A 15,360-nucleotide genomic window follows, 5' to 3' on the forward strand; every position below is an offset into this window, starting at 1 on the left:
GTCTGGCTTTTCAATGGCGGTTTTGGAGCAGTGGCTTCTTCCTTGCTGAGCAGCCTTTAAGGTTATGTTGATATAGGACTCGTTTTACTGTGGATATAGATACTTTTGTACCGGTTTCCTCCAGCATCTTCACAAGGTCCTTTGCTGTTGTTCTGGGATTGATTTGCACTTTTTGCACCAAAGTACGTTCATCTCTAGGAGACAGAACGTGTCTCCTTCCTGAGCGGTATGATGGCTACGTGGTCCCATGGTGTTTATACTTGCGCACTATTGTTTGTACAGATGAACATGGTACTTGTGTCATGCACAACGTAGATGTCCTAACTGACTTGCCAAAACTATAGTTTGTTAACAAGAAATTTGTGGAGTGGTTGTAAAACGAGTTCTAATGACTCCAGCCTAAGTGTATGTAATCTTCCGATTTCAACTGTAAGTTGTACACTTCATCAGGGAAAACATGCCTATCAAAGCTTTCAAGCACTAGAATGTATGAACAAGAATAAGCTTTACAAAATATAAAATGGTAAATTGTCCAGATCAACCAATTAACTCTTCAGGGACTACAATCCCTTTATTAGACTGGCTGAAACTCCACCCTCAATGCCAAACACATGTTTGGACGTGGCTATGCAAGTAAAGCTTTGATTATTTTTGCGTATGGAAAGCCAACGTATGGAAAGTAAAAAAAAACATGTTGCGGGGAAAAAAATGATTTTACTTCATCTACTAACATAAAAGAAAAACATACTGCCATAACTAAAAAAAATCTATTATACAGTGTCCCACCAATCTGGGCTTTTCGTGTCTTGCTGTGAGAGATCATCGGCGAGCAGGAGGGATCAGGAGCTGGGTTGCCGTCACAGAGTCAGGGAAAAGGTTGTGATATGTTGGGAGAGGGACGTATGCCGCTGTGATCATTTTACCTGTGAAGAAAATGTTAAGGAAATGATGACAGTTTAGACAAAACATATATTTTTAAATGACTGCGTCAATGACAATTCATAATTGAGTACCACATTCTTTAGTCAGTCCCACTTACCTGCAAAATATCGACCATGTAATGCGTTTACTGCAGCCATGGCAGCAGGAATGGATGGACATTTCACATACACGTTGCCCTAAAAAAAGAAAAAGTTTGAATGAGTTGCTATTTAAGACGGCAACCATTTGGAAACCATTCAAATACACTTAAAAGTCTTACTTCAGTGGAATTCTTGTCAACGTATATGTGCACAACTCCACCATGTTTGTTGCATTCCTCAATGACATCATGCTGAATGTCAACATCCCAGTCTGGGTTATCTTCACTGTAAAATCAGATGGGAAATGATCACCCACAAACGACTAGTGATTGGGAACCAGTCTATGGGAACAAATAACATCTTAAGGTCTAAGAAGTCTTAAGTTTGTGTACTTTCATCAGCTGGCCCCCTTGGGATACAAATATGCTAGATTGAACAACTTGATTAAATGTTAAATACTTACGACTGAGGGTTGAACATGTTAGACAGCTGGAAACAGTGTGTAGCAAGTGGCTGTGAGGGTAGGTTCATAGCTGTATTCATGTTCATGTTCATAGCAGGATTCATGGCAGCTAAAAGTTTAAAAAGAAAGTGTCAAAATGCATCATATCACATTAAACTAACTGAACTATGTGCTAGAAATGTTACATTTATTAATGTTTCTTATTTATTTATGTTCAATCCAGCCTAATTCTGACACGAGTCTCACAACAGACCAGCTCCTCGCACCGAATCAACCAATCAGTGTCTTACAAGCAAACCAACAGATTTGATCAATGCTGGATGATATCTGCCTTCTCCAAATAGCTCAGCAAAAAGCAATCATGGCAGTCAGATAGGCTTGTCCAATTGATCATCCTTTTATTACCTGATACAGCGGCCATGGCACCAATAGCAATGGCCCCACTCATCTGCAGGGCTTGCTGTGCTGCTGGGGGAATCTGCAGTCCCGTGCCTGAAAGACAGAAGACACTGGGCTCGACATCCGTCCTTGTTCACACTTTATGATATGGTTCTTAAAGCTGAATTATGTAGCTTTTAGTATTTTTTAAATGCTCAAAAGCTATAATAAGTCGCCAATGTGTTTCATCTGTGATAATTTTGTGCCACCAGCCTGCCTGGAAACCGCTCCATTCATTTTCCCTGTCGGGTCGGTTTTCCCACCGATTTAGTGCTGTGCATACTGAATAACGTAATGAATGATGAGTTCCACTATGAGCTCAGTTGACGCAATTTAATATATTTGGGGATAGAGTCTTCGCTTTCGCTAGTGTATAGCTTACAGTTATGGCAGCTGTGCAATCAAACCCAAAGAGCAAAAACGTAAAACATTATTTTTATTTTTTAACCTTCATTGAATTAGGCAAGTCAGTTAAGAACAAATTCTTATTTACAATGACTGCCTACCGAGGTAACAATGGGTTAACTGCCTTGTTCAGGTGCAGAACGACAGATTTTTACCTCGTCAGCTCTGGGATTCGATCCAGCAACCTTTCGGTTACTGGCCCAACGCTCTAACCACTAGGTTACCTGCCACACCAAAATAACCTTAGAAACCAGCCCAAAATTTCTGAACCTCGGATTTGCATTCAAACTGGGCTAGCTAGCTCAACTCAAATCTGACCAAGACAAGATTTATTTTCTGTTTAAAAGATATTGGCACCCTTGCACTTTTTTCAAATAATGCACCATTTCTTCCAGAAAACTTGAAATTTAAACATATTTTAGTATCCACATACACTACCATTCCAAAGTTTGGGGTCACTTAGAAATGTCCTTGTTGTTGAAAGAAAAGCACATTTTTTGTCCATTAAAATAACATCAAATTGATCAGAAATACAGTGTAGACTTTGTTAATGTTGTAAATGACTATTGTAGCTGGAAACGGCAGATTTTTTATGGAATATCGACATAGGCGTACAGAGGCCCATTATCAGCAACCATCACTCCTGTGTTCCAATGGCACGTTGTGTTAGCTAATCCACGTTTATGATTATAAAAGGCTAATTGATCATTAGAAAACCCTTTTGCAATTATGATAGCACAGCTGAAAACTGTTGTGCTAACTAAAGAAGCAATAAAACTGGCCTTCTTTAGACTAGTTGAGTATCTGGAGCATCAGCAATTGTGGGTTCGATTACAGGCTCAAAATGGCCAGAAACAAAAGAACTTTCTTCTGAAACTCGTCAATCTATTCTTGTTCTGAGAAATGAAGTCTATTCCATGCGAGAAATTGCCAAGAAACTGAAGATCTCGTACAATGCTGTGTACTACTCCCTTCACAGAACAGCGCAAACTGGCTCTAACCAGAATAGAAAGAGGATTGGGAGGCCCCGGTGCACAACTAAGCAAGAGGACAAGTACATTAGAATATTATAAAGCCCAGAGCGTCTTTGAGCATCACCTGTAAATTATCTGGGTATTTTGAGAGCCGGATATATGTCATCAGAGTGCGCAACAGAACATTGTACTGTCTACACTCGGTTTGTTGTTTATACTAAAATTGTTTCATTAAATCGATTTTAATCAGAACTAAAGTTTTGTTGCTAAGGATTTCACGACGCGGATAGCCTTTACAGCTGGGACTGCAAGTTTGTGTTCCATTTTCTTGCGTAAATACCGCGAGTGATAGCTGGCTGTACTACAGACACCTGTCGTCGTCGCGGGAAAGACTCATTGTTCTCTTTTCGTAAAACAACTGGTTGCAGTAAAGAGCCAATCTGGATACTAAGGAGATCCTGAGGAAAATAGACGAGAACCAACAGCTTTACGCTATGGAGGAACAACATACTCCCATCATGGAAAGATCTGACTACCTCACAAAATAACATTAACAAGACAAAAAAAAATCTGTTTTTCTTATCTACAGACAAGGATGATTTACTTACCGTTGAAGTAGAGGCTAGTGCTCTGGCTGGAATCCATGCAACACTGGAAAAGTTGTATGAGGAGGTAGCAGGGCTGAGGGGGAGTTTGGAGTTCAGCCAGAGTGAAATTCTCACGCTCCAAGGAGAAAACAAGGCACTCACAGCCAAGGTAAAAATCCACGATTCCAACATGGATTGTCTACTCAAGGAAAACAGGGTAATGAAGGAGTCACTACTAGACATACAAAGTCGTAGCGTGCGTGAAAATATTTTTTTTCTGGGATTCCTGAGGATGCATCCAATAATCCAGAGGGGCAGGATCAGAGAATTCATGCAATCCGCCTTGAAACTTCCTATAGAGACTTGATACAAGGTGGCTTTCCACTGAGTACACAGACTTCGAGCTCGAAGCGACAAGACCAAGGGTCTGCGACCAAGGGTCCGCGACCGATCATCGCAAAATTTGAACACTACCAACAAAAGGAGTTGATCAAAAGCAGGGGAAGGGACCAAATTCGGTCTCAATGACCAATTTCCAAGGGAGATAAACGAACATCATGAGACTGTATCCGGTACAAAGGCAACAAAGGGAGAAGGGTAAGCATGCCTTTCTCATTGTGGACAAACTCTTTATAGATGGACAGTTATTCTGAGACAGCTCCATAACACCATGGCTGTACTAAATTCAACAGGGACTTCAGGTTACGGAAAAAAGAAAGTATGGGAACTGTAAAAATATCTGAACATTATTAAGTGGATATGAACACACACACACACACACACACACACACACACACACACACTCAGTTACATGTTTGCTTACACATACGGACTTATACATACACCTGATCTCGCTCTCTCTCTATTGTCGAGAACTGTTTTATTTTTTAATGTGTTTATGCATTTGTCTACAAGTTTATATATGTTTACAACAAGCAAGGGGAAGATATCAGAATAGGGGCATTGGGGAATAATAACATATTGTATGGAATACATTTGTACTCCACCCGGCACAGCCAGAAGAGGACTGGCCACCCCTCATAGCCTGGTTCCTCTCTAGGTTTCTTCCTAGGTTCTGGCCTTTCTAGGGAGTTTTTCCTAGCCACCGTGCTTCTACACCTGCATTGCTTGCTGTTTGGGGTTTTAGGCTGGGTTTCTGTACAGCACTTTGAGATATCAGCTGATGTAAGAAGGGCTTTATAAATACATTTGATTTGATACTGTAGTGACGCCGTCTCTAGAGTAATGCAAGGTCTCTTTCATGATCATGTGAAACGTCAATTGCTATGGAAATGCTGGGATGGTGTTTTTCAATGATGTTAAAGGTAATTATGACGGTGATACGATATGGATTACAATTATCATCATGAATATTAACACACACTACATGTTACGCACAGACACTCAACCATGCAAATTGGCAGAGCTATTTTTTGGGGGGGACATTACACTTTATAGTCTTACTCTTACACAGACATCGTACACACTCTCACTAAATCACATCCAATATCATACACTACTGTATATAGCCTGTCTTTTTACTGTTGATTTATTTCTTTACTTACCCATTGTTCACCTAATACCTTTTTTGCACTATTGGTTAGATCCTGTATTTAAGCATTTCACTGTAAGGTGCACGTGACAAACTTTGATTTGATCAACCTTCTCAGATTTACTACACACATAATATCTTGTCTCAATTTTCTAACATCTGTGGCATTGGCTCACAGGCAAACAGGCAAGGGAATAAAACAAATACTGCTAGAACCTATTTCTTGAATTCTAAATATCAGAGGTCATTCAAATTCAATATTCATCAATAATAAAAAAGCAGTTTCTGGCTAAAGAGAAAAGACTAACAAGGGAAATCCATGAACTAAAAGTACAGGTAGATATAGCAATAAAAACGATACTACAGAGATACAAAATCATTTAGAGGAAAAACAAAAAACTTGTGGAACTTATTCAAGAATGATCTAATGTAATATATTACAAAAATAAAGCAAACCGGATGGAATATGGAGAAAAATGCACAAAATTCTTCCTGAATCTCCAACACAGGAAAGCGAACAAAAAGCATTTACAGAAACTCGTTACTGAAGACGGAGTCATCTATGATTCTCCGAATGATATTTTAAAAGAGGAAGCTAATTATTCTAGGCAGATGTTCTCTTTTCCGTCTCATCCTCTCCCACTGAATGAAGATTACGGTAGGGAATTATTTCCAAATAATATAAAAAATGGAAAATTAACAAAATGTCCAGAAAGATCAGTGCGAAGGCCAAATTACAGAGGAAGAACTTTTTGAGGCTATTAAATCCTTTCAGTCTGAAAAAACCCCAGGGCTTGATGGCATACTGGTAGAGGTATATCAAGCCTTTTTTGATATACTAAAAGCTCCATTGTTAGATTGTTTTAATTACTCCTATAGAACTGGTAGTCTGTCAGGTACTCAGCTGGAAGGTCTGATTTCTCTATTATTAAAACAAGACCCAGATGGCAAATATAAAGACCCAGTCTATCTAAAAAACTGGAGGCCCCTTACACTTCAATGTTGTGATGCAAAAATGCTAGCAAAATGCATAGCACTCAGAATTAAAAGGGTTTTACCAGGTATGGTTCATCCTGATCAGACAGGTTTTTTTACATGGACGATACATTGAAGATAATATACAACAAATACTAGAAATAATAGAACATCATGAAACATCTAAGGAGCCAGGACTGGTATGTATAGTGGATTTTGAAAAGGCATTTGATAAAGTAAGACTGGATTTTATTTATAAATGCTTGGATTTTTTCCATTTCGGTTATTCTCTTATAAAATGGGTAAAAATAATGTATAGTAACCCCAGGTGAAAAATAGTAAATAATGGCTACTTCTCAGAGAGTTTTGAATTGTCAAGAGGAGTTAACCTGTTAGGGTATAGGGGGCAGTATTTTCACGGCTGGATAAAAACATTTACCCGATTTAATCTGGTTACTAATCCTACCCAGTAACTACAATATGCATATACTTATTATATATGGATAGAAAACACCCTAAAGTTTCTAAAACTGTTTGAATGGTGTCTGTGAGTATAACAGAACTCATTTGGCAGGCAAAACCCTGAGACAGATTCTGACAGGAAGTGGATACCTGATGTGTTGAATTGACTTTAAGCCTATACCATTAAAAAACAAAGGGGCTGAGGAATGTTTTGGCACTTCCTATTGCTTCCACAAGATGTCCCCAGCCTTTACAAAGTGTTTTGAGTCTTCTACTCTGAGATCTGACTGAAGAAGAGCCTTGGAACGGCGATGGCCCATTAGACACCTTGCGCGCGAGTTGATGGTGGGTACTCTCATTCCGAAACGTTTTAAAAGAGAACCCAATGGTCCGCCTTAAATTTTATTCATGTTCTGGTTAAAAAAGGCCCTAATGATTTATGCGATACAACGTTTGACATGTTTGAACGAACGTAAATATATTTTTTCCGTTCGTGAAGTGAAGTCCGGCTGGCTTAGATCATGTGCTAACAACACATTCGTTATGGACCTGGGATTCTTTGGAAGTGACATCTGATGAAGAGAATCAAAGGTAATGGATTATTTACATAGTATTTTCGATTTTAGATCTCTCCAACATGGCGGTTAGTCTGTATCGCAATGCGTATTTTTCTGGGCGCAGTGCTCAGATTATTGCAAAGTGTGATTTCCCAGTAAGGTTAATTTTAAATCTGGCAAGTCCATTGCGTTCAAGAGATGTAAATCTATAATTCTTTGAATGACAATATAATATTTTACCAATGTTTTCTAATATTAATTAATTATTTTGTTGTCATGACTTGACTGCCGGTATTGGAGGGAAACGATTTCCTGAACATCAACGCCATTGTAAAACGCTGTTTTTAGATATAAATATGAACTTGATAGAACTAAAAATGCATGCATTGTCTAACATAATGTCCTAGGAGTGTCATCTGATGGAGATTGTAAAAGGTTAGTGCATGATTTTATGGTTTTGGTGACGCCTGTCTTTGAATCGACAATACATTACACACAGCTATTGTCAATGTACTCTCCTAACATAACCTAACTTTATGCTTTCCCCGTAAAACCTTTTTGAAATCGGACAACGTGGTTAGATTAAGGAGATGTTTATCTTTCAAAGGGTGTAAGTTAGTTGTATGTTTGAGAAATTTGAATTTTGACATTTATTTGGTTTCAAATTTGCCGCTCTTGAAATGCACCTGCTGTTGATAGGGTGCGCCACGGGGGGCCCCAAGAAGTTAAACAAGGGTGTCGGATGTCACCATAGCTATTCGTTATGGCCATCGAAATGCTAGCTATTAAAATCAGATCCAAAAACAACAATAGAGGATTTGAAATCCAAGGCTTAAAAACAAAGGTGTCCATGGAGAGGTAAATACCTGTCTATTTATGGAAAAATTGCCCTGCCTACTCCTGATACGTTTTTCAAATCATCTGGGACGCTAAACCAGACAAAATAAAACGTGCCTATCTACAGCTGAAGTCGGAAGTTTACATACACCTTAGCCAAATACATTTAAAAACTCAGTTTATACAATTCCTGACATTTCATTCTCGTAACAATTCCCTGTCTAAGGTCAGTTAGGATGACCACTTTATTTTAAGAATGTGAAATGTCAGAATAATAGTAGAGAGAATGATTTATTTCAGCTTTATTTCTTTCATCACATTCCCAGTGGGTCAGAAGTTCATATACACTCAATTAGTATTTGGTAGCATTGCCTTTAAATTGTTTAACTTGGGTCAAACGTTTCAGGTAGCCTTCCACAAGCTTCCCACAGTAAGTTGGGTGAATTTTGGCTCATTCCTCCTGACAAAGCTGGTGTAACTGAGTCAGGTTTGTAGGCCTCCTTGCTTGCACACGCCTTTTCAGTTCTGCCCACAAATTTTCTATGGGATTGAGGTCAGGGCTTTGTGATGGCCACTCCAATACCTTGACTTTGTTGTCCTTAAGCCATTTTGCCACAACTTTGGAAGTATGCTTGGGGTCATTGTCCATTTGGAAGACCCATTTGCGACCAAGCTTTAACTTTCTGACTGATGACTTGAGATGTTGCTTCAATATATCCACATACATTTCCTCCCTCATGATGACATCTATTTTGTGAAGTGCACCCGTCCCTCCTGAGCAAAGCACCCCAACAACATGATGCTGCCACCCCCGTGTTTCACGGTTGGGATGGTGTTCTTCGGCGTGCAAGCCTCTCCCTTTTTCCTCCAAAAATAATGATGGTCATTATGTCCAAAAAGTTATATTTTTGTTTCATCAGACCAGAGGACATTTCTCCAAAAAGTATGATCTTTGTCCCCATGTGCAGTTGCAAACCGTAGTCTGGCTTTGTTATGGCGGTTTTAGGGCAGTGGCTTCTTCCTTGCTAAGCGGCCTTTCAGGTTATGTCGATATAGGACTCGTTTTACTGTGGATATAGATACCTTTGTATCTGTGCCTCCAGCATCTTCACAAGGTCCTTTTGCTGTTGTTCTGGGATTGATTTGCACTTTTCGCACCAAAGCATGTTCATCTCTAAGAGACAGAACGCGTCTCCTTCCTGAGCGGTATGACTAGCATTCCCACCGAACACTTCCGGTGAATTTACTAAATTACTCACGATAAACGTTCACAAAAAACATAACAATTATTTTAAGAATTATAGATACAGAACTCTTTTATGCAATCGCGGTGTCCGATTTTAAAATAGCTTTTCGGTGAAAGCACATTTTGCAATATTCTGAGTAGATAGCTCGCCATCACGGGCTAGCTATTTTGACACCCACCAAGTTTGGTACTCACCAAACTCAGATTTACTATAAGAAAAATTGGATTACCTTTGCTGTTCTTCGTCAGAATGCACTCCCAGGACTTCTACTTCAACAACAAATGTTGGTTTGGTTCCAAATAATCCATAGTTATATCCAAATAGCGGCGTTTTGTTTGTGCGTTCAAGACACTATCCGAAGAGTGACGAAGGGTGACGCGCGGACGCGTATCGTGACAAAAAAATTCAAAATATTCCATTACCGTACTTCGAAGCATGTCAAACGCTGTTTAAAATCAATTTTTATGCGATTTTTCTCGTAAAAAAGCTATAATATTCCGACCGGGAGACATCCTTTCGTTCAAAGACTCAAAATCTAAAATGGACTCTTCACGTGCACCCGTCTCATTGTTCTCAGATCGACCACTTACCAAATGCGCTACTGTTTTTCAGCCATGGGCTGCAAAGTCATCATTCAACGTTCTGGCGCCTTCTGAGAGCCTATGGGAGCCTTAGAAAATGTCACGTTACAGCAGAGATGCTTTGTTTTGGATAGAGATGACAAAGAAGGCCAAGAAATGGTCAGACAGGGTACTTCCTGTACAGAATCTTCTCAGGTTTTGGCCTGCCATTTGAGTTCTGTTATACTCACAGACACCATTCAAACAGTTTTAGAAACTTGAGTGTTTTCTATCCAAAGCTAATAATATATGCATATTCTAGTTTCTGGGCAGGAGTAATAACCAGATTAAATCGGGTACGTTTTTTATCCGGCCGTGAAAATACTGCCCCCTATCCATAACAGGTTAAAGGAAGTGAAAACAAACCTCCAGTGACAGTAATCACACATATATCAGCATCTCCAACAGTTGGACGAATGGTCAAAGACTTTGAAGCATCCACGAGACGTGGGTATGAAGACGTGGGACCATTTGAAGCGATAAGAAACTCTACAATTTACATCCTTATGATGGGTTACAGTTGTTAGCCTTTGTTTTGAACAACCGTGAACATGGCGTACTTGAAGAAAAGGTTTATAGAGCTGTGGGAGGTGAAGAGCAAGATGTGGCCGATGGATGGAGAGCCATACATGATTTCCTTAAGGGTCTGATCAATGCAACCACCAATTGTGGAGAGATAACCAAATGTGTCCAAAAACTGAAAGAACCATTTGCTGAATTTGAAGAAAGATTCAAAGCAGAGGTGGTTAGACACAGAGGGTTACCTGACATGGAAGATGAAGATGCACTCAATTCCTACAAAAATGGGGCAATCACACATCAGTTGATGCAATCCATACAAAAGGATTTGTGGAAAACTTTTGTTTCCACAACTACTGATTGGGAGAGACAAAACTACGGCAACATCATTGACAGGCTGTCACAACTGGACAGAGACATCAATCAACATAATAAACCGGCTGTTATCAGAGTTGTACAGGTTCCGAGTGAAACCAACATTATTCGTTCAGCAGAAGAGAAACCTGGTGTATGTCATTATTGAGGGATTTCTGGCATCGAGAATGTTGGAAAATAAAATCTTTATGAGGAATGGCGAGAAGAAGCATGTTCTGTCTAAGGGAAAATGGACACAGGACAACAGCCCCAACGACACAATGCAGATGCGCAAATTTATGAATCTCTCTCCGTTTCAGCAGCAGTTTGCTGGATGCTGTTGAGGGAAACTAATAGACCCCTCTTACATCCCATCTCAGCTGGTGTACATATGAAATCAGATGGAATATACGTGAACATGATGGTTAATAACTTTGCAGTAGATTGTTTAGTAGATACTGCTGCTGAAGTCACTGTATTGCCTATATCTTATGCAAAACATATATGCCCTCAGTACACGGGCAAGAAGATGAGAGCAACAGGAGTGGGGGAGAAGACATATGAAACAGATTTCCGATGGGTTTACTAAAAGTAATCCGTTGGAAAACCCTGAGTTTATCTTCTACAAAGATGGCTCAAGCATTGTGGAGAGGGGTGTGAGGAAGGCAGGCGGGGCAGTTACTACAGTGGACAATGTGATAGTGACAGACACGTTACCTGCAGAAACATCAGCACAGGTGGCGGAATTGGTGGCTTTGACAGAAGCATGCAAACAGGCTGAAGGAAAAACAGCTAATATCTACACACACTCAAGGTATGCTTTTGGCGTTACCCAGGATTTTGGAAAAATATGGAAAAACTGAGGATTCATGACATCACTGGGAGCTCCTGTGAAGAATGGACCAGAGGTGATGGCTCTACTGAATGCTCTCCAGTTACCTGGACAAGTTGCAATTTTGAAAATGAAAGCACATGGACAAATCTTTACAGACGAGAGTAAATGACTTGGCTGTCACATAAACTGATTAGGAAATACACCTTGGATACATTGCAACACATTAGAAACATCCAAAGCAGTGCACCAAAAGATAAAGTGTGGGAATGGATGGCTGCAGGGTGCAAACTCAATCAAGAAGGTGTGTGGCAATACAACCTGAGATGTGTAGCACCAAATGCACTCTTACCCTACTTGGTGACACAGATCTACTCTTTGGGACACATTGGTGTGGACAAGATAGTTCACCATTTTGTGGGCAAATGGTGGAATCCTGGTGTGCTGAAAGAGGCTGAGGATGTTGTGGCGAATTGCAACATTTGTATAGAAAACAACACCAAGGGCCGAGTGAAAGTACAGACACGATGAGCGCCTGCCCCACCAGGACCTTTCAGACATCTACAGCTTGACAAAATCACGCTGCCCAAATGTAAAGGACATGAAGATGTGCTGGTCGTTGTTGATCGTTTCACATGATGGGTTGAAGCCTACACTACAAAAAAACTGCACAACACAGCTAAAATTCTGACTGAGAAATCATTCCCAGATAGGGATTTCCGGAACAATTCGATTCTGACCAAGGCACTCATTTCACAGGAAAAGTGTGTCAGGAGGTAGCTTGTCTTCTGAACATAGACTGGCAACTACACTGCCCTTGCCATCCTCGATCGAGAGGGCAGGTAGAACGCACAAATCGAGTTTTGAAAGAGAGACTTTCAAAGATGCATCAAGGAGGGATTGCATGGCCGGATGCATTGCCTACGATAATATGTAGTATACGGGCAACACAGGCTCGAGTCTGTTTGAGGTCGTCACAGGTCAACCCATATCACTACCAGGCACGTTATATTTGAGAAAAGCAGACGTTCACTTTATGAGTGACACAATGCTTAACTATTAACTATTGCATATAAGTAAAAGAGGCGTGGGGAATAACACCCGAGGGGGGACATGACGTAGTGCCAGGACAGTGGGTGATGGTAAAAAAAAAAGATGTAACAGACACATTAGGGCCAAACAAAAGACTCCAGTATGCAAGTATCCATTTCAATAGAAAGTCACTGCAACAACTGTTTTAGAGCACTCTCGTCTGAGTGTACCAGAGCGCAGAATAACTGATGAATTTACGAACGCTCAACACCGGTTGAATATGGCCTGTGTCAGTAAACAAATGCAAAAAATGTTACCTACTTGGTTAACTTTAGCTAGCTATGACAATTGGTTTGTCTTGCTAGTACTCTATGGATTAGGATTATGGTTCATTGTTTAGCTAGCATGTCTAAACAAAAGACTCCACTTCGCCAGATGATGACCCACCAAGTTAGCCAGGTGTGTTTGATGGTTTTTACAGCTATCTATTGTATAATAATGCCAAAATATTTGTATCTGGAATTTGTCTTTCAGCATTAGTAGAACACAGCTGACTCTCCTCCACCAGTCATACAAGGAGAATGGTCTAATGCCTCCCATCAAAAAGAGAGCTGATCCAAGCAAGCACAGGTTACACCTGAAGCATGAGGACTTGCAGCTAGTGGTTAACTTCAACAATTATGCAGAGGAAAATGCAATATTATTACCATGATGCCACCCAGGACACAAACACTTTGGTAGAAAGCTGCTGCCATCCAATGTGACAAAAGCAGCAGTGTGGCGTCTCCACAAGGAATCGATGACAACACTTGTAAAGCATAAACAACACGTTTTCATTATTTAATTGACCTCCAACATGATTGGCACTACTTTTATTGATCTCACATTATTTCTGTATTTTCCAGAGGTATGTGTAGTCAGGCTGTGTGTTATCATTTTAACTTCCAGTTTGCAAGATTATGTTTCTGTATGCAGTGCTGCTGCTCTTAAAAAAGTATGTTATATTTTACTTTACATACGCTTTTCATTAACTTAATGTTATTTTGTTGTTTGCAGGTGCACTATCCTTCTGTCGTTATGTAGCTGGGTCCCATCTACTTTTTAACTCCTCGCAACTGCAGTGGCCAAAACAAGAACAAGTTTGTGCTCTGGTATTTTGCCTGGCGGACCACACACAAGCTCCATCAGTCTGGACCTTCACTTCCTGATCACAGGCCACATCAAGTTTGCCCCCTGACTGGTGCTTTGGCCTCATCAAGCAGCACTTCAGAAAGACCAGTGAACACTGTCTGAGATTGCTGATGTTGTGAAGGACAACACTGTGACAGGGGTCAACATCCCACAGCTGGTTGGACTGGAGGATGGTACAGTGCTGGTGGAAAGCTACGCCTGGCAACAACACCTGACTCCGTACTTCAGGCCGCTGCCGCAGTACCAGCACTTCAGCTGAATATCATTTTCATTGCATTGTATGAGGTTATTCTTATAATTTAAACTTGGGAGGTGAATTGATGTTGTGCAAGGTTGTAACGTCTTACATTTTTTGTTATTTCCTGTTTTACAGCGTCGATGCTCTGGAGCCTGGTGTTGTTGTCACCAAGGAGTATTCCGACTCAGTCGGACCAGGTTTCAGCTGCTGCGCAACGCTGACATCCTTCCTTCCATAGATGGTCTGCCTGTACAAGCACCACCTGGACTGGGCACAGCTAGACAAACTTATGTTTTTGAGAAGATCAGGGAGTTTTGCAATGAAGAGGATATGGACATCAAATGCCCTGCACCAAAGTCACGGGCAAGACAGAAACATGATCTCCAAATATAGATTCCCTTGTTCATGTGTGGTTCGGAGGGACCCGTCATCAGCACTATCCGCAGTGCCTCTATTCAAATGACTCTCTCCTAACACACACGCCATTTGGCCATCACATTTGCCATCACTTTTTTTGCTAAAAGTATTATTATATTATTGATCGATTGACTTTCACCCAGTAGTGCTATCTGCTGAGTTAGCTCCAGGTAAATGTTGCAATTCCTCAGCCATTCCTGGACCTGAGAACAAAAACAAGCTACATATGGACAGTACTGAAATAAATGATCTAATGACTCTGTCTCTTTGCAGGAAAATCTGCAGAGCTGGGAAGGTTGTATCCCCCATATATGTAACATTCTATTGGCAGCAAGAATTCTGTATAATCATTTGAAAAGAAAAATTATACGTTTTGTATCCGGCATCGTTTTTGTATCAGTTCTTAAATCGCGTGCCATGGAATCGGTACATCAGGATCAAGGGAAAGATGAACGGAGCAAAGTACAGACAGATCCTTGATGAAAACCTGCTACAGAGCGCTCAGGACCTCAGACTGGGGCAAAGGTTCACCTTCCAATAGCGCAACAGCCAAGACAACGCAGGAGTGTCTTTGGGACAAGTCTCTGAATGTCCTTGAGTGTCCCAGCCAGAGCCCGGACTTGAACCTGAACCAACAT

At 40.5% G+C, this 15,360-nt stretch overlaps 1 protein-coding gene across 4 annotated transcripts in view; it reads right to left on the bottom strand.

Moving 5' to 3' along the window:
* Nucleotides 1–545: 545 nt before the first annotated feature.
* Nucleotides 546–15,360, bottom strand: part of rbm39a (RNA binding motif protein 39a) — a 48,441-nt gene continuing 33,626 nt past the window's right edge. For all 4 annotated transcript variants that reach the window (XM_029695099.1, XM_029695098.1, XM_029695097.1 and 1 more), the window contains 5 exons: nt 1,891–1,977; nt 1,486–1,594; nt 1,202–1,307; nt 1,040–1,118; nt 546–923 (listed from right to left, as the gene is read on the bottom strand). In XM_029695099.1, coding sequence (XP_029550959.1) covers nt 820–923; nt 1,040–1,118; nt 1,202–1,307; nt 1,486–1,594; nt 1,891–1,977 — 485 coding nt within the window. In that variant the 3' untranslated portion in view covers nt 546–819. The remainder of the gene's footprint in view (nt 924–1,039; nt 1,119–1,201; nt 1,308–1,485; nt 1,595–1,890; nt 1,978–15,360) is intronic.

This window comes from Salmo trutta, chromosome 16 (assembly GCF_901001165.1).
Source record: "Salmo trutta chromosome 16, fSalTru1.1, whole genome shotgun sequence".
NCBI lineage: Eukaryota > Metazoa > Chordata > Actinopteri > Salmoniformes > Salmonidae > Salmo > Salmo trutta.